The following is an 18,763-nucleotide window of genomic DNA, read 5'->3' on the forward strand; positions in this document are numbered from 1 at the left end:
ATGAAAAGAGTTGAAAATGGAATAACAATTTTCTCACCATGATTAAGAAAAACCCCGTCCTCACACCAGCCTGCATCCTCCACTGGGCACCCCAGTGGAGTGAGGAGATGGGATGTTCTATGCTTACCAAAACCTATGTTTGGTAAGCAGGGAACATTGATACATGATGTGGGGATGGTGAGAGGGATCTGAAGAGGTGGTTGGGCACCCTGCCTGCCATGCCACCGTGGCCCAGATGGGGCCTGACCCAGCTGACCCTCCCCAGGCTGAGGCCACCATGGAGCAGTGTGCGTGCGTGGAGAGAGAGCTGGACAAGGTCCTGCAGAAGTTCCTGACCTACGGGCAGCACTGTGAGCAGAGCCTGGAGGAGCTGCTGCACTACGTGGACCAGCTGCGGGCTGAGCTGGCCGGCGCAGGTGGGTGGCCACCCTTGAAAGTGCCCTGCGACAGCCTCCCTGAGGACATGGGAGACCCGGAAGGACGATGATGAGGATGTTGGTACCTGCATCTCTAGGCCTCCTTGAAACCGGGTAATGACAGTCTCTGAGCTACTTCCAAAAGCCCAACAAATCATTAATTTACCTAAGATGACTCCCATTTACATTTTGTCTTCAACTTACTTTTCTATTTTTAATTTTTTTTCGTTTTATAAATTTTTTTTTTTTTTTTTGTAGAAACAGTGTCTTTGTTGCCTAGGCTGGTCTTGAACTCCTAGGGGCTCAAGTGATCCTCCTGCCTCAGCCTCTCAAAGTGCTGGAATTATATGTGTGAGCCACCATGCCTGGCCTATTTTTAGCTTTTAAGATTTTAAAGATAATTTCAAATTTACAGACCAGTTCCAAGAATAGTATAAAGAACTGATATATACCCTTTACTTGGATTCACCAACTGCTTATATGTTGCCGTATTTGCCGTGATCATTACTTTTTAACCATTTGAAAATAAGTTGTAGATAACATAGCCCCAAGCCTTCAGTGTGTATTTCCTAAAATCAAGGGCATTCTCTTACATAAAAACAGCGGTTATTAAACCCCAGAAATTGCCAGGCGCAGTGGCTCACGCCTGTAATCCCAGCACTTCGGGAGCCCGAGGCGGACAGATCACCTGAGGTCAGGAGTTTAAAACCAGCCTGGCCAGCATGGCAAAACCCCATCTCTACTAAAAATACAAAAATTAGCTGGGCATGGTGGTGGGCTGCAGTGAGCCGAGGTCATGCCACTGCACTCCAACCTGGGCAACAGAGCAAGACTTGTCTCAAAAAATAAAATAAATAAATCCAAGAAATGAAACATTGATACAATATTACCTAATAACTATAGTACATTTCTTTTTTTTTTATTTCGAGATGGAGTCTCACTGTTGCTCAGGCTGGAGTGCAGTGGCATGATCTTGGCTCAACTGCAACCTCCACCTCCCGGGTTCAAGCGATTCTCGTGCCTCAGCTTCCTGAGTAGCTGGGATTAAAGGCGCATGCCACCACCTGCAGCTAATTTTTGTATTTTTTAGTACAGATGGGGTTTTGACATGTTGGCTAGGCTGGTCTCGAACTCCTGACCTCAAGTGATCTGCCTGCCTCGACCTCAAGTGATCTGCCTGCCTCGGTCTCCCAAAGTGCTAGGATTACAGGTGTGAGCCACCACACCCAGCCAGCGTAGTCCACATTTCAATTTTGCCATTGTCCCAGGAATTTTTTTTTTTTTTTGATACGGAGTTTTGCTCTCATTGCCCAGGCTGGAGTGCAGTGGCACAATCTTGGTTCACTGCAACCTCTGCCTCCCAGGTTCAAGAGATTCTCCTGCTTCAGCCTCCCAAGTTGCTGGGTTTACAGGCCCGTACCACCATGCCTGGCTAATTTTTTTTTTTTGTATTTTTAGTAGCGACGGGGTTTTGCCATGTTGGCCGGGCTGGTCTCGAACTCCTGATCTCAGGTGATCCACCCGCCTCAGCATCCCAAAGTGCTGGGATTACAGGTGTGAGCCACCATGCCCGACTGTTCCAGGAATTTTCATAAAGCATTTTAATTTCCAGTCCTAGAACCAATCCAAGATCACACACTGCATTTAGTTTCTCCTGTCTAATCTTTAGTTTTTTTAATCTGAGACATTTCTTCTGTCTTCCCTTATCTTTCATGACACTGGTATTTTTGAAGCATTAAGGCCAATTATTTTGCAGAACGTCTCTCAATTTGGAGTTGTCTGATGTTTTCTCATTACTTAGGGTTTGCATTTTTGGCAGTACTTCAGAAGTGATTTGTTTCTCAGTGCATCACATTGGAAGACACAAGATGTTGGTTTATTGCATTATTGCTGTTGTTCACTTTTATTTTGGAGACAGGGTCTCACTTTGTTGCCCAGGCTGGAGTGCAGTGGCACGATCTTGGCTCACTGCAGGCTTGACCTCCTGGGCTCAAGTGATCCTACCACCTCAGCCTCAGGAGTAGCTGGGACCACAGCAGTACACTACCAGGCCCAGCTAATTTTTTTTTTTTTTTTTTTATTGTAGAGACAGGGTCTCCCTATGCTGTCCAGGGTGGTGTCAAACTCCTGGGTTCAAGTGATGCTCCCGTGTCAGCCTCCCAAAGTGCTGGGATTATGATCTGCTGCACCTGGCCAGATCTTCACTTTGATCACTTAGTTAAGATGGTAGCTGCTAAGTTTTTCCACTGTAAACTTCCTAATTTTTCTTTGTAATCACTAAGTAGTTTGTGGGCTGTAATCCTAGCACTTTGGGAGGCTGAGGTGGGCGGATCACTCGAGCCCAGGAGGTCAAGACCAGGCTGGTCAACATGGCAAAACCACGTCTCTACTAAAAATACAAAAATTAGCCGGGCATGGTGGCACATGCCTGTAGTCCCAGCTACTTGGGAGGCTGAGGCATGAGAATCGCTTGAATCCAGGAGGTGGAGGTTGCAGCAAGCCAAGATCGTGCCACTGCATTCCAGCATGGGTGACAAAGCGAGACTGTCTCAAAAAAAAAAAAAAAAAAAGTGGTTTGTGGGGAGATACTTTGATACCATATAAATGTCCTGCTCTTTACCAAATTTTAGCCTACTAGTTTTAGTATCCATTAATGATTGTTGTGTGAATTATTACTAAGCTGTCTGCAACATGGTGATTTTTCCTGCTTTGTCATTCTTTATACATTTATTAGTTGGCATTCAACTGAAAAGAAGCTTTCCCTTCTCCTTTCATTATTATCACTTCACACTCATATTCTTATTCAATAGGTTATAATCCATTACAGTTATTTAATGTAATGTTCAAATTGTCTTAGGTCTGACCAGAGGGAGTCCCTGGTTCCTAGGTCTTTTTTAAAAATTGAGCTATAATTCACTTGCCATTAAACTCACTCTTTTAAAGTACTGTGGCCAGGTGCAGTGGCTCATGCCTGTAATCCCAGCACTTTGGGAGGCTGAGGCAGGTGGATCACCTGAGGTCAGGAGTTCGAGACCAACCTGGCCAACATGGTGAAACCCTGTCTCTACTACAAATACAAAAATTAGCTGGGCGTGGTGTCGTGTACCTGTAATCCTAGCTACTCCAGAGGCTGAGGCAGGAGAAGCGCTTGAACCCAGGAGGTAGAGGTTGCAGTGAGCCAAGATTAAGCCACTGCACTCCAGCCTGGGCGACAGAGCAAGACTCTGTATCAAAATAAATAAATAAAGTACAACTCTGGATGGGCATGGTGGCTCATGTCTGTAATCCTAGCACTTTGGGAAGCTGAGGCGGGTAGCTCGCTTGAGTCCAGGAGTTTGAGACCAGTCTGGGTAACATGGTAACCCCGTCTACCAAAAATACAGGTATTAGCCAGTCTCATAACTCGGTCTCAAAATAAATAAATACATACATACATAGATGAAAATTAAAAAAAAAAAGTACAACTCAGTGGTTTTCAGCACATTTACAGAGTTGTACGATCTTTACCACTATCTAATTCCAGAACATTTTCATCACCCCCAAAAGAAACCTAACCCATTGACTATGTCTCCATTCCTCCCTCTCCCTAGCCTCTGGCAACCACTAATCTCTTTTTTGTCTCTATAGATTTGCCTATTTTGGACAGTTCATATAAAAGGAATCATACCACATGTAGCCTTTTGTGTCTGGCTTCTTTGATTAATACAATGTTTTCAAGGCTCATCTATGTTGTAGCCTGTATCAGCACTTCCTTCCTTTCTATGGCTGAATAATGTCTACTGTATGGATGTGCTATATTCTTCCACTAGTTGATGGACATTGGGTTGTTTCCACCTTTTGGCTATTATAAATATTGCTGCTATAAATATTCACTTACAAGTTTTTGTGTGGACATGTTTTTATTTCTTTTGGTATATCCTTAGGAGTGGAATTGTTGGATCATATGGTAACTCTATGTTTAACTTGGCAGTTAAACAGAATCCTATGCATGCTGTAGTCCATGAGTTAAAATAAACACTTGACCCATAGTAAGTGCCAAGTCATCTTCATTTCACAGCAACCTATAATTTCACAGATGAGGAAATGAAGGCTCCCAGAGGTGAACTGGCTTTTCCCATCTGACCAGTTCCAAGTCAGACAGTTAAAAAGTGGCAGAACCTGGAAGAGAAGCTAGTTCTTTCACCCTGGCGTTCAGGGCTGCCTCTTGGGCTACGGGGCTGGCATTTAGAATAGAGGAGGCAGAGCTAAGGTCTGCTGCCAAGGCAGGTGCCCCAGTCTGCCTCCTCTGTGTCCTTATTCTACTTTCTCTGCAGCCCTCCAGGGGACCCCTCTCTCAGCCACCCTCTCTCTGGTGATGTCACAGTGCTGCCGGAAGATCAAAGATACGGTGCAGAAACTGGCTTCGGACCATAAGGACATTCACAGCAGTGTATCCCGAGTGGGCAAAGCCATTGACAGGGTGAGCATGTGGCCAGCTCCAGGTCTGGGGTGGGAGTACCCTGAAGCCGGGATGTACAAGGACTCGAAGGAGAGCCAGCAAGAGTGCCCGCATCACCAGGCCCTGTCTCTCCTCCTTCGTCAGAACTTCGACTCTGAGATCTGTGGTGTTGTGTCAGATGCGGTGTGGGACGCGCGGGAACAGCAGCAGCAGATCCTGCAGATGGCCATTGTGGAACACCTGTACCAGCAGGGCATGCTCAGCGTGGCCGAGGAGCTGTGCCAGGTACAGCCGGGCCGGGCGGGCTCTTGACAACCTGCCTGCTCTGCCTTTCACCTGCTAGTTTTCACTATATGAAGTCCCTGCCATTCTTCAAATCCATTTATTTCCTAAAGGAAGTCAGCACCTCTGCCAGAAGTAGAAGGTAGCTTTAAAAACGTATATGATGAAAAGAGAAGTTACTCATTTCTAGTTAGAGTTGGTTGCCAGCCAGGGTTCTGAGCTGAGGCCTCATATCCCTTTATTGAAAAGGGAGATGAGTGAAATGACAAAGTAGTACTTGTTAGGTGTTAAAGACACACTGGTGGTAAAAGTAAAGATTTTCCCTACTGTACTAGGAGGATTGAAGAGGAGTAATTTTCTCGCCATGCAACTCAGCGCGTAGCCTGGGGACTGTCTCCACTGCTACGGTTGTAGGGTGGGGTTTGCAGTCTGCACTCTGGAGGTCAGCATGTCATACTCAGCCTCCCCAGGACTGAGATGGGAACAAGAGAGGCCCAAGTGGCTGGCAGGAGACCAAGCTCCTCAAGCAAAGCCCAGCTCTCTCTGGCCTGTCTTTGGCGGGTGAGCTTCTATTATGTGCATAGCAGAGAACTTTGGAAACACCATCTTCCAGTGGTGGGGTCTCTTCTCTCTCTCCTTGTAGGAATCAACGCTGAATGTGGACTTGGATTTCAAGCAGCCTTTCCTAGAGTTGAATCGAATCCTGGAAGCCCTGCACGAACAAGACCTGGGTCCTGCGTTGGAGTAAGGAGGCCCTTGGGTGGGCCAGCAGCACTCTGCTCCGACCTCTCAGGGCACAGGGCTTGACTGTGGTCTTCAGTTCACCCAGATGTACTTGACTTGCCTCCAGCCCTGTCTCAAGAGCCTCACACAGGCTTTTGGGGCCCTCCTCTCAGGTCCTGGCTCTCAGGTCGTAGCCCCCACCAGCTCTACACTAAACTGGCCCCTTTCTTCCCAGATGGGCCGTCTCCCACAGGCAGCGCCTGCTGGAACTCAACAGCTCCCTGGAGTTCAAGCTGCACCGAATGCACTTCATCCGCCTCCTGGCAGGAGGCCCCGAGAAGCAGCTGGAGGCCCTCAGCTATGCTCGGCACTTCCAGCCCTTTGCTCGGCTGCACCAGCGGGGTGAGTGCCCAGGCGGCTGGGGTTGTGCTGCCTGGCCTGACACATTTCTGGATGTGGTGGGTTACATCAGGCTGCCAGTCCCTGCGCCCATGTGGGGCTGTCTGTTACGCAGATGCCTCTCCCCAACTAGAAACTTCTCTGATCCCTCATTGTGTCCAGGATGAACTCTAGGCTCCTCTTCTCTCACATCTGCCATACCTTTAGTTTATAGCTTCAGCGCAGACCACTCAGGGTCCTCGTGCCTGCTATGCGCCACACCACACTCAGAGCATGCCATGCCCATCCCGCCTGTTCTGCCTCGTGTGCCTCCCTGACCTAGCTGGCCTATAGAAAAGTCCTTTAAAAAAAAAGGCCAGGCACGGTGGCTCACACCTGTAATCCCAGTACTTTGGGAGGCCGAGGTGGGCGGATCATAAGGTCAGGAGATCGAGACCATCTTGTCTAACACCGTGAAACCCCATCTCTACTAAAAATACAAAAAAAAATTAGCTGGGCGTTGTGGCGGGTGCCTGTAGTGTCAGCTACTAGGCTGAAGCAGGAGAATGGCATGAACCCGGGAGGTGGAGCTTGCAGAGAGCTGAAATCTCGCCACTGCACTCCAGCCTGGGTGACAGAGTGAGACCCCGTCTCAAAAAAAAAAAAAAAAAAAAAAAAAAAAAGACTTGTCTGGGTGCGATGGCTCATGCCTGTAATTGCAGCACTTTGGGAGGCCAAAGCAAGAGGCGGATCACTTGAGCTGGAGACCAGCCTTGGCAACATGGCGAACCCCTGCCCCTGCTCCCATCTCTACAAAAAATAAAATAAAAAAGACTCAATTGAGCAGTCTTCCTGTCGTGCTAGAATTTCCAAACCTGGAATCTGAGTTTGACCTATGCTTACAAGTAGTAACCTGTACTAACTTGTTTTTTTTAGTTCCACTCATATTTATTATTTTAAATTTTATCTCAAAATAAATATGAAAACCAAGCCATGATTTTATTTATTATTTATTTATTTATTTTTGAGACAAACTCTCACTCTGTTGCCCAGGCTGGAGTGCAGTAAGTGGTGTGATCCCGGCTCACTGCAACCTCCACCTCCCAGGTTCAAGCGATTCTCCTGCCTCAGCCTTCCAAGTAGCTGGGATTACAAATTCATGACACCGGCCGGGCATGATGGCTCATGCCTGTAATCCCAGCACTTTGGGAGGCCGAGGCGGGTGGATCATGAGGTCAAGTGATCGAGACTATCCTGGCCAACATGGTGAAACCCCATCTCTACTAAAAATAGTAGTAGGACGTGGTGGCAGGCACCTGTAGTCTCAGCTACCTGGGAGGCTGAGGTAGGAGAATCACTTGAACCTGGGAGGTGGAGGTTGCAGTGAGCCGAGATTGCGCCACTGCACTCCAGCACTCCAGCCTGGCGACAGAGCAAGACTCTGTCTCACAAAAAAAAAAAAAAAAAAAAAAAACCCACACAGAAAAAACAAGTGCCTGACACCATGCCTGGCTAACTTTTTATATTTTTTAGTACAGACGGGGTTTCACCATGTTGGCCAGGCTGGTCTCAAACTCCTGGCCTCATGTAATCCACCCACCTCGGCCTCCCAAAGTGCTGGGATTATAGGCATGAGCTACCACGCCCGGCCCCAAGCCATGATTTAAGTTTTAGCTAGATACTGCTGCCTCTTGAAAGCTCTTAACCTGGGGTTGCTCTAAATGGAGATTAGTGTGGAGACACCAGTGCCAACCTGAGGACTTATTTGATCCTTGATGCAGTTGGGGAGGAAAGAGAACTGGAAAAGAACTGTCCTCATTCCTGATTCTGTGTTAGTAATGCCTGTTCTTGTCCTGCAGAAGCAGCCTGGACCTCCACCCAATGGGTTTTACAGTCAAATTTGCCTGAGGGCATTTTAACCCCTGCTCAGTCTGCTCAGGGGCTTGGGAGCCGCCGGGCTCAGTTTATTGTGCTGCACAGTCCTGCTGCCCGCTTGGGGGGTGGACCCAGAGCCCTGCACCCCCTGAGCTGCACCCTCTGGTTGCCTTGTAGAGATCCAGGTGATGATGGGCAGCCTGGTGTACCTGCGGCTGGGCTTGGAGAAGTCACCCTACTGCCACCTGCTGGACAACAGCCACTGGGCAGAGATCTGTGAGACCTTTACCCGGGACGCCTGTTCCCTGCTGGGGCTTTCTGTGGAGTCCCCCCTTAGCGTCAGGTACAACCCAGCCCCGTGAGGGCAGCACAGGTGGGAGGGTAGAGAGGGAATGATCATTTTGCCAAGGCCCTGCCATGTGCCAGGAACAGTGCTTGGTGCTTTCAGAGACCGAAACTGGCTTTCTTAGTCATTCTTCAGGAGAGGAATTACCTGTTTTTACAGTTAAACTGAGACTAGAAAGAGTTATGGCCCGAGGTCACCATGAGGTCAGCGGCATGGTCAAGGTTCCCATTTCGTAAGGTCTCCTGAGGTCCCTGCCTCTCTTGCACCTCACCCTGGATCATTGCAAGAGCTTCTCAGCTAACCCACGCCCCTCTGCAGCCCGCCTTCCTCATGACCTCATGTCTTAAACACCACTTGCCTTCAGGGGAGATGTGAGTGGTTGAGTAATATGTATTCAGCACTGCTGCTCAGACACCTCCCTCAGAGCTCACAGCAACCCTGGGAGGGAGAGCCACTGTTATCCTCATTCTACAGATGAGGAAATGGAGGGTCAAGATGTGCACTCATTTGCCCAAGGCCTCACAGGGAATAATGGGCACTTGAACCTGACCCCAGAGCCACACACTCCACCACAGTGGACAGTTGTCACTTTGTATTTAGACTGTTTATGGTGTCTGAATACAGCACCTCAATATAGTGGACTGATTCTACGCTCATCTAATTTGTTACCATGGACTCAGTTTATAGAACGTTATTTCCCAGCAAGAACAACATCAGCACCTTAGGATGATTCTGTTGTGCAGAGCTACCCTGTGCACTGTGGGGTATTCAGCATCTGAGGTTCCAGCCAGTAGGCTTCCTTCCCCATGCAATTGTCACAAGAACGGAACCCCAACCTCCATTTGTTAGGCGGCCTAGTTGATAGCCACCATTATAAAGATGTCTTACGACTACACAGCAGGGTACATCCTACAGGCAGGCTGGGGCCCTTTGGAACTGCTCACTGTCCCCTAGTCACACCAAGGACTTTTCAGTCATAAGGATGAGCAGATATCTGCCCCTAGAGCTATAGGAAGTCTTCCCTGTAGGTTCTGAAATTTTGGGGTGCACTAGAATGAGTCTCTAGAGTCAGACATACATAAGTACATATGTGGCACCTTAGAACAATGTGAGGGATCTGAGGACCGATTTGACTGTGCATCATTGTACAGCCCTGTCTCAAAGGTCCATGCTGAAGCATGGCGCGCTGGCCCTTTTTGCCTGTCTGCTGTGATCTGAGCCACTCTAGCCCCTGTTCCTTGTCTGCAGCTTTGCCTCTGGCTGTGTGGCGCTGCCTGTGTTGATGAACATCAAGGCTGTGATCGAGCAGAGGCAGTGCACTGGGGTCTGGAGTCACAAGGACGAGTTACCGGTGAGGCCTGGCCGGGGGAATCGTGGGCAAGAGCCACTAGGGAGGACAGCCATGACAGGAAGTGGAACTCACCTCCTTTGCTGCCCTTCCCAGATTGAGATTGAACTAGGCATGAAGTGCTGGTACCACTCCGTGTTCGCTTGCCCCATCCTCCGCCAGCAGACGTCAGATTCCAACCCTCCCATCAAGCTCATCTGCGGCCACGTTATCTCCCGAGATGCACTCAATAAGCTCATTAATGGAGGAAAGTAAGTTCCCATGCTCTCCTCCACCTTGGCTTGGCTCTCCTACTGGCCACCCCTGAGACGTTCTCGGTTCTCCTCCCTTTGCAGGCTGAAGTGTCCCTACTGTCCCATGGAGCAGAACCCGGCAGATGGGAAACGCATCATATTCTGATTCCTACCTGGAAGGAATTTTGTTGAAAGGGGTTTTCACCTGTCAGCCTTGGTCTGTCTCAGTAGGGTGGTCAGCTTCAGTGGACTATGGTTGGTTTCAGAGCACCTGGCTGAGGAGTTCCGCTGAGGGGAGGGCTGCAGCAGCCCTTTGGCAGAGGCTGAGGAGGGAGATGGACCAGCCCACACCTGGCAGCTGGCTCCATGGCATAAGGAAAGGGAGATGCTGGCCTCTGTGCTCCTGCTGTCTCTTCCTGTTTCTGTTTGCCTTTGACTTAGCAACCGACAGAGTGGCAAGGGACTTGGTCTTCAGCAGTAGACATCCTTCCACCCCTGCCCTCAGCCACGTCTCTTGCTGCCATGCCAATGCTATGTCCACCCTTGCCCCTCGGCCGAAGGGTGTCCAGCGGTGGCCCACCTCTTCCTCCCACTACAGCCTCAACAGTATGTACCATCTCCCACTGTAAATAGTCCCAGTTAGACCGGAATGCCGTTGTTTTATAACTTTGAACAAATATATTTGCTGCCCTTCTCATTTCTCCTGGCCAACCTTTAGCCTCACTGACAAATTATGACCACATGTCTACCACACACAGGGAATGGGCATGGCCTGGTGGCTGCTGCAAACATGGCCAGCAGGTATCCAGTGTCCAGGCAGGAAAAACCCAATTTGCATCCCTGACTGCGGGGAGCTTCGATGTCAGACCCCGGGCAAGGTGCTTTTACATATACTCATACCAGATCTTACTGCCTCCATAGGAGAAATCCGTGTAATGGGATTCAGGAAAATGGAAGTAACTTGCACAACAGGGCTCACAGCTTAGAAAGGAGAGAGCTTGGAGTTTTAACCAGATCTGACCCTCAAGCCCAAGCTATTTCCAGTTTATTCCAGGGTGCCTGAGCTTGGCTGCTATGTATACTGAGTCCTGTGCAGGGCCTCTGACAGCAGGAAGGGGCCCCAAGTCTAAAATGTTTGAAGGGATTGGGTTACTAGGGCCATTATGTTAAGAGCCTGGGGGGTTGCATTTTAGCTTCATATTCCTATTTAAAATTTGCTGTGTGGGTGGGTAAACTGCTTCCATAAGCTTCACAGTGGCATTTAAGGCTCCTGGGGGAAAGTTAGGAATGGGGGTGTTCCTGATGTGTGGGGGCTTTAGGCTTCCATGAAGTGGGTCTGGGCCCCCTGCCTTACCTCACAGCCCCCATCTACCCTGGAAAAGGGAGTTGAAAACGCTGGGGTAGCAGCAGGATCAGTTCTCAGCTTGAGTCAAAGCACCTGGCCCCGGGCAGCTGAGCATTAGCACGGAACCCTCGGAGTCCTTCGGGCTCTCTGGTGAGGAAGACTGCTTCACTCTTCCTGCCCACCAACTCGTCGGCCCAACCAGCAGCTGCTGCTGAAGAAAACACCCACAGACTCCCCACATTTTAGTCTTAGCATTTACTTTCCCCACCTCACATTCTTGGAACAGCCTTTAGTTCTACAGGAAGTGGCACTGATGGACAGAAGACTGGCATTACCTTCATGAAAGGGCTGTCAGAGCTGCCTGGGAAGAAGGCGTGCCTTGGGGAACTGGGAAGATGCCGTCAGTGTGGGTGGGCAGGAGGACAGCCAGTCGTCCTGCTACCAGCCCAGCAGCTTCCAGTGGCAGGTGCCCAGGTGCTACCGGAGCCCGTCATAGGGGTAGAGGCAGGGACTGCACCTCCTCCAGGCACTCGTCGTAAGCCTCCTGGTACTCCTCGTGGGGCTTGACCATTATCACACAGGTGGGGCGCTTGGAGCCTGCGGCTGCACCCAGGTCCTACAGAGGGGAAAGAAGTGCTGTTTGGAAAAAAGGCTGTACAACCTGTATGCCAGGAAGTCACCAACTGATGACCCACCAGCCTAATGTGGCCCACAACCATGTTCTGTTCGGTCCATGTTCTATTTAAAAGCATCTTGAATTGGTTGCCATCATTTAAACTCAATGAGACTTTGAAGGCATGGTCCAGCCACACAGGGCCTACATTCCCACATGGCAACTATGAAAGGGCTCCAGCCCAGCAGGGGCTGTCCCGGTCCCTGCCACCCCCACTTCCTGTGCCTCAGATCTGGCCCCTACTACATAAGATAAGACAGCTACAGGTCCCTCTGAGCCTAAACCCACCTAACTGGACTAACATGGGTGAAGCATCTTAGCTTACAAAGCTCGTTCACATACATCTATCTCTTTTTTTTCTCACAGTCCACAGATAACTGACTTCGTTTCTTACCATCAGGCCAAACGTTAAGTTCCTTCAGAACAGGGCCTCTCCCTGCTTTATCCCAAGAAGTGATACTGTAGGTACCCAAGATCCACCCCCAACCTTTTTTTTTTTTTTTTTGAGACAGGACCTCACTCTGTCATGCAGTCCGGAGTGTGGTGGTGTATGATCATGGCTCACTGCAGCCTTGAACTCCTGGGCTCAAGTGATCTCCTGCGTTAGCCTCCCAAGTGGCTGGGATTACAGGCATGTGCCACCACACCCAGCTAATTAGAAAAATTTTTTTGTAGAGATGGAGCCTCACTTTGTTGCGCAGGTTATTCCTGAACTCCTGTCCTTTTTTTTTTTTTTTTTTTGAGATGGAGTCTCGCTCTGTTGCCCAGGCTGGAGTGCAGTGGCGTGATCTCGGCTCACTGCAAGCTCTGCCTCCCGGGTTCACGCCATTCTCCTGCCTCAGCCTCTCTGAGTAGCTGGGACTACAGGTGCCCACCACCACGCCCGGCTAATTTTTTTGTATTTTTAGTAGAGACGGGATTTCACCGTGGTCTTGATCTCCTGACCTCGTGATCCGCCCGCCTCGGCCTCCCAAAGTGCTGGGATTACAAGCATGAGCCACCACACCCGGCCTGAACTCCTGTCCTTAACTGATCCTCCTGTCTTGGCCTCCCAAAGCACTAGGATTACAGGTGTGAGCCACAGCGCCTGGGCTGGGATTCCCATTTTACAAGATGGGAACTGAAATGCAAGAAGTAACTTATTTGTAGTCCCAAAACTAAGAAGACATGGGGCCGAGAATCCATCCAGGCCTGTCTTAGCTCCAACACTCCCGGCTCTTTCCCACACTCTCCTGCTACAGCAGACTATTCCAGACCCCAGTGCTGAGCAAGGTCAGGGGGCCATGTGCTCCTTACCGTCTTAGAGGGGATATAGACATAGGGCAGATTTCGGTCCTCACACATGACTGGGAGATGGCAGTATACCTCAATGGGCAGTGTGTCTCCTGCCAAAACCATGATCCTGAAAGGAGAGAAAACACTGTCATTTCTGGCTTGCTCCTTCCTCCTCTCAGTATTAAGTGCCGCCCTGGGCTGGGTCTCAGGGATAGAGACAAAACTGTGTTCGCTGAGTGCACTCTTTGGGGGTGATCTCTACCTCTTGGCAACATATAGGTGCCACCAAAGTGATGTAGTGCTCGGACAGGTGAAGTACAGGATGGGTGCCAAGGTGTATGAGCTCAGCTCTCTGGAGAGTCAACAAAGGGTTCAACCAGGAGGTGACACTTGAACAGCACGCTGATGGATGACTGCGTGTCAGGCAGCCCATGGAGGGGCTGGGGCGGGGGAAGAGCATGTGGTGGGAGAATCAGAATGGCACCAGACACAGCCGGAGAGTCTGGCAGGGGACACCCCCAAGGCCTTGAGTACCAGGCTAAGAAGCATGGGCTGTGTCTCAAGAGTGACAGTGAGGCAATGAAAGCTGGCCAGAGACTCCTCAGCCAGGGTTCCTAGCTGGCCAGGTGTCAAGACTGGGGGGCAAGAGCCTCAGGAGCCTGAAGACACAGAAGGAAAAGTCTGCTCTCCCATGCCGGATAACAGGCAGACACACAAGGACAGAGCCCTCGAATGAAAGAACTCTTCCACACTCCTAGTGCTCCTCTGGGCTCTCTGCCGGCTCCCCTTCTGTTAAGCGCCTTTAACTGTGAGTGTTCCTCACAGCCTTGTCCTCGGCTGCCCTCTCCTCTCAGTACCTTCTTCCTGGCTGACCGGAGCCACTGCCGTGGGGTCAGGTGCCATCTATGTGCTGAAAACTCCCAGATCTACTATCTCCAGCCTGGCCCTCTCTCTTCCATGCTCCAAACCCCTATAGCCATCTGCCTATTTGACGGTTCTCCTGGTGTGGGGAGGGGTGGAAGTCATGTGTTTCTACAGCACCTCAAAAACTTAACCAAAACCAAACTTGTGATCTTTCTACACAAATCTGGTCCCCCTCCACTGTTCGCATCTCAGATTGGGCCCTCTGTCCCTCCAGCTGGGCGTGTCTAAACCTAGAAGTCGTCAATACCTCCCCATTCTCCACATCTAAAAGTCCTTTCAAGTGTGTCCCCTTTAACTCTGTCTCCACCATCACCTCTCCAGGACTACAGCAGTCTACTACCTGAACTTTCCCAAACCTACTTGTACCTCTCTAATCCTTCCTTCAATTGTCAGAAAAATCTTAGGGTGTAAAAAATCATAAAAATTATGTCACTTCCTGGCTTTAACCCCCAATAGCCTCCAAAGCACTGAGTGTAAAAACTAAATTTACTGTGGCCTACAAGGCCCCCTAAGAAGGTAGCACTTGTGCTCACCAGACCCTCTCCTGCCCCAAGGCCCACTTTCTTCTGGCAGGATCCTCCCACCCACCCCCAAATTAATCCCTGTGTCTGAAGAGCTCAGCTCAAATGGGCCTGCTGAGGGAAACCTCCCCTGATGTGCCCTCCCCAGCTAGGTCAGATACCGCTGAGCATCGAGTCTGCCCAACATTATTGATCTCTTGAGCACCTACAGTTTCACTTCTTGGGATAAAGCAAGGCGGCCCTGTTCTGAAGGCGCTTACCATCTGGCCTGAGAGAGTGATAAAGGGAAGAAAAATGTAAACAAGGTTCAAACTTTGATAAATGCCATTAAGAAAAGTGGGGTGATGAAGTAATTATCATTGCACTCTTGTTATTTTCCTTCATGGCTATCGATCACAACGTGTAATTATTTGCGTATGTGTCATTATCTGATCAATGAATGTCACTGTTTCCCCCATAGCACAGTGCCTGAAAAAGAGTACATTCAATTGTTAAGGCTGCCAGGTGCGGTGGCTCATGCCTGTAATCCCAACGCTTCGGGAGGCCTCGGCAGGAGAATTCCTTGAGCCCAGGAGTTCAAGACCAGCCCGGGCAACATGGTGAGACTCCTCTGTCTCTGCAAAACAACAATAACAACAATTAGCCAGGCGTAGTGGCGCAAGCCTGTGGTCTCAGCCACTCGGGAGGCTGAGGTGGGAGGATCGCTTGAGCCCAGGGGGACGAGGCTGCAGTGAGCTGTGATCGCATCACTGCACTCCAACCTGGGTGAGACCTAGACCCATCTCAAAAACAAACAAAAACGTTAACGCTCAGTTCCTTAAATACAGAGCTGGAGAAGGGTCATCCCTAGGACTGAGATTCAGGGCTGAGAGGATTAGGGTGGGGGCCGGAGGTAATCTGAGGCAAGGGGCGGAGCCGAGGAGGAGGGTTCCTGAATTAATGAAGGTGGGTCTACCCTAACGGACATGGCTTACACAATTCGCTTCACTTTGGAATTCACTGAGCTGGTACACGTGATGTACCGGTATTGTACCAAAGGGACTTTACCGATGCTCGCTTGGCTTCTGTATATGGGGCTAGGTCAGAGTCAACCTTTTTACTGCGCACCTACTAAGTAGAGATTTCTCCGTTAACGTTTAGAAATGCAAAATCCAGAGGAAGGAAGGTTCTTACCCTTTTTCTCCTTTGTTGACAAATTTCTGAACCTCTTTCACCCCGCGCCGAATCTGCTTCTGCTTCACCGCTGCAACGACAGAAGAGTCGGTCGGGGGCCTCGCTCAGCCACCCGCGCCCCCATCCCGGCCACGCCGGCGTCCGCCTCACCTTTCTTGATGCATTTGTAGAGCTTCCGCGTGAGGCGGCGAGAAGCCAGGGGCTGCGCGATGGGGTTCTGGTTGACCAGCAGCTCCTGGTAGGTGCGCTCCCCGGAACACGCCTCCGCCTGAGCCTCGGGCCCGTCGGGATCGGCCTTTATTTTTGTCATCGCAGCGGCCGCTGAAACCTAGTCCCAGGGAGGCGAGCCCACGCGGTCCACAGCTTTAGGCATCACTTCCAGGTCCTCAGCTGCGCGAGAAGCCGCCGTACAACACGGCCAATCAGGAAAGGAAGTCTCCGACTCAGCCCAATCGTTGACCCTCAGCTCCGTAACTACGGAGAGCGGAGAGGGGCGGAGTCACGGCCCTCAAGGCGGGGCCATCCCCGGACCAAGGGACTGGGCGGAACGGATTAGGGCGGAACCGAGTGAATGTGAGGCGAGGGGCGGAGCCCTGGGAATCGGGGCCGGAGGGGGCGGGGCCCCCAGACCTAAAATTTAGTATTTTAATAAGAGAAATTATGATGTAATCCATCCTAACTTTAGAGCTTCCCCAAACTCTTCACAAATAGAAAAATATATCAGTCATCAGTCAACATGCTATATAAACAATAGAAAACAATTTGAAAGCAAATGATGTTTGTATATACAGTGTAAAAAAAAATTGATCCTTTAAAGGTTTTTGTTTTGCGATTTCTTGAGAAAAGATAGCTCGTTCCTGAGCTTTAGGTTACTGTCAGCTTTTGCCTTCCTGCTGACAACTTTGCTGTACCATTCCCTACCCCCATACTCTCCTCACTCTTCCTCCTCTTCTGTCTTGTAATAGCGGTTCTGCCCCTCCCTGGGAATCCTTTCTTGAGTGTCATGTGCGGTCTGTGAGAGCAGCTCTTGTGACCTCCTCCGAGCACACAGCTGGCAGGATTCTGCAGGGTGGCTTTCTGTTCTTGTTTCTGAGTGGTGTTTCTGCCTTTTAGGACAGATGAAAATGTGCCAGGTTCACCAAGGGGAGAAGTACTGCCAGTTGTGTGCATGGGGCACAATGAACTGTGTCCGGCAGAGTGATGGAGAATTTCATTCCTGAGAAACCCAGTTCAAACAAATGGGCTTGCTTGACTGACCTCACTCAGAGCCTCGGTTGTGAAGTCCCTTCAGCTCTTACATGGAAGGAAAAAGAAAGTTAACATCGATATGGTGAGCATATTACATACAATATCACATTCAGTGCTCATCAAAAAATACCTCTATGGTAAAGATAAAGACTTTCCCATCCTTTTACCAGGAATATATAACTTTATATTCACAATTTACTGACACACATAAAGGTAAATAGTTTGGTGCAGCTCACACAAAGCTGAATTTTAACCCAGGTCCACTTGTCTCCAAGCCCAGACTTTACCCATACCTGTGATTTGACATTTGACTTTAGCTCAAAAGGATGTGTAAATAGTGAAAGTATAGTAACCTCAGCTTGGCCCAGGTCACGCGTGTCTGCATTTTGAGCCATAAGACAATGAAGTGCTGAGAACAAATATATATGTCTTCAGAAAACCACAGTGTTTTCTTTTTTCTCTTTTTTTTTGAGATGGAGTCTTGCACTTTGGCCCAGGCTGGAGTGCAGTGGCACGATCTCAGCTCACTGCAAGCTCCGCCTCCCAGGTTCACACCATTCTCCTGCCTCAGCCTGCCGAGTAGCTGGGACTACAGGCGCCCACCACCACGCTCAGCTAATTTTTTGTATTTTTAGTAGAGACGGGGTTTCACCATGTTAGCCAGGATGGTCTCGATCTCCTGACCTTGTGATCTGCCTGCCTTGGCCTCCCAAAGTGCTGTGATTACAGGCGTGAGCCACCACGCCCGGCCCCCCCCGCCCCGCCTTTTTTTTTTTAAGACAGGGTCTCCCTTTGTCACCCAGGCTGTGGCATGATCTCAGCTCACTGCAATATCTGCCTCCCAGGTTCAAGTGATCCTACTGCCTCAGCCTCCCAAGTAGCTGGGATGACAGGCACCCGCCACCATGCTCAGCTAATTTTTGTATTTTTAGGAGAGATAGGGTTTTACCATGTTGGCCAGGCTGGCCTCTAACTCCTGACCTCAAGTGATCCACTTGCCTTGGCCTCCCAAAGTGTTGGGATTACGGATGTAAGCCACCACACCTGTCCTGTTTTCTTTTTTTGTTGTTAACACACTGTGTATTTCATATATATATATATATATATATACCTGTCTATTTATTTTTTTTTTTTGTGGTTACCACCGCGTGTTGCTCTGTCACCCAGGCTGGAGTATAGTGGCCTGATCTTGGCTCACTGCAAGCTCCACCTCCCGGGTTTACACCATTCTCCTGCCTCAGCCTCCCGAGTAGCTGGGACTACAGGTGCCTGCCACTACACCCAGCTAATTTTTTGTATTTTGAATTGAGATGGGGTTTCACTGTGTTAGCCAGAATGGTCTCGATCTCCTGACCTTGTAATCTGCCTGTCTCGGCCTCCCAAAGTGCTGGGAATACAGGTGTGAGCCACCACGCCCAGCCAACACACTGTGTATTTCTAAAACCAGACTCAGAAATCTGTTCTGAACCCAAGTTGTTTTGCGTGACTTTATTACTTTATTGATTTTGTTAGAATGGCTACTATTTGAGCTTACTTTTTTATTTTCTTTTTTCTTTTTTTTTTTT

At 49.6% G+C, this 18,763-nt stretch overlaps 2 protein-coding genes across 5 annotated transcripts in view; one reads left to right on the forward strand and one right to left on the reverse strand.

Annotated features, from left to right (window-relative positions):
- RMND5B (required for meiotic nuclear division 5 homolog B) overlaps positions 1–10,736 on the forward strand; it is an 18,568-nt gene extending 7,832 nt beyond the window's left edge. For 2 of the 3 annotated variants that reach the window (XM_032158794.2, XM_032158795.2), the window contains 9 exons: positions 266–416; positions 4,730–4,875; positions 4,999–5,139; positions 5,780–5,880; positions 6,095–6,261; positions 8,290–8,455; positions 9,707–9,809; positions 9,903–10,057; positions 10,142–10,736. In XM_032158794.2, coding sequence (XP_032014685.1) covers positions 278–416; positions 4,730–4,875; positions 4,999–5,139; positions 5,780–5,880; positions 6,095–6,261; positions 8,290–8,455; positions 9,707–9,809; positions 9,903–10,057; positions 10,142–10,205 — 1,182 coding nt within the window. In that variant the 5' untranslated portion in view covers positions 266–277 and the 3' untranslated portion in view covers positions 10,206–10,736. Of the gene's footprint in view, positions 1–265; positions 531–4,729; positions 4,876–4,998; positions 5,140–5,779; positions 5,881–6,094; positions 6,262–8,289; positions 8,456–9,706; positions 9,810–9,902; positions 10,058–10,141 lie in introns of those variants that run through there. The other variant, XM_032158797.2, reaches the window with a different exon arrangement.
- Positions 10,737–11,624: 888 nt separating this feature from the next.
- Positions 11,625–16,439, reverse strand: NHP2 (NHP2 ribonucleoprotein). Of its 2 annotated transcripts, XM_032158799.2 has the most exons (4): positions 16,101–16,416; positions 15,951–16,020; positions 13,354–13,459; positions 11,625–12,000 (listed from the first exon to the last, which is right to left on the reverse strand). In XM_032158799.2, the coding sequence occupies exons 1-4, from the start codon at positions 16,258–16,260 to the stop codon at positions 11,875–11,877; spliced, it is 462 nt and encodes a 153-aa protein (XP_032014690.1). In that variant the 5' UTR covers positions 16,261–16,416; the 3' UTR covers positions 11,625–11,874. The 2 variants fall into 2 exon arrangements, with proteins under 2 accessions (XP_032014690.1, XP_032014691.1); XM_032158800.2 differs by lacking the exon at positions 13,354–13,459 and having other exon boundaries at positions 16,101–16,439.
- Between the last annotated feature and the right edge of the window lie 2,324 nt (positions 16,440–18,763).

This window comes from Hylobates moloch, unplaced genomic scaffold (genome assembly GCF_009828535.3).
Source record: "Hylobates moloch isolate HMO894 unplaced genomic scaffold, HMol_V3 SCAFFOLD_6, whole genome shotgun sequence".
NCBI classification, from domain to species: domain Eukaryota; kingdom Metazoa; phylum Chordata; class Mammalia; order Primates; family Hylobatidae; genus Hylobates; species Hylobates moloch.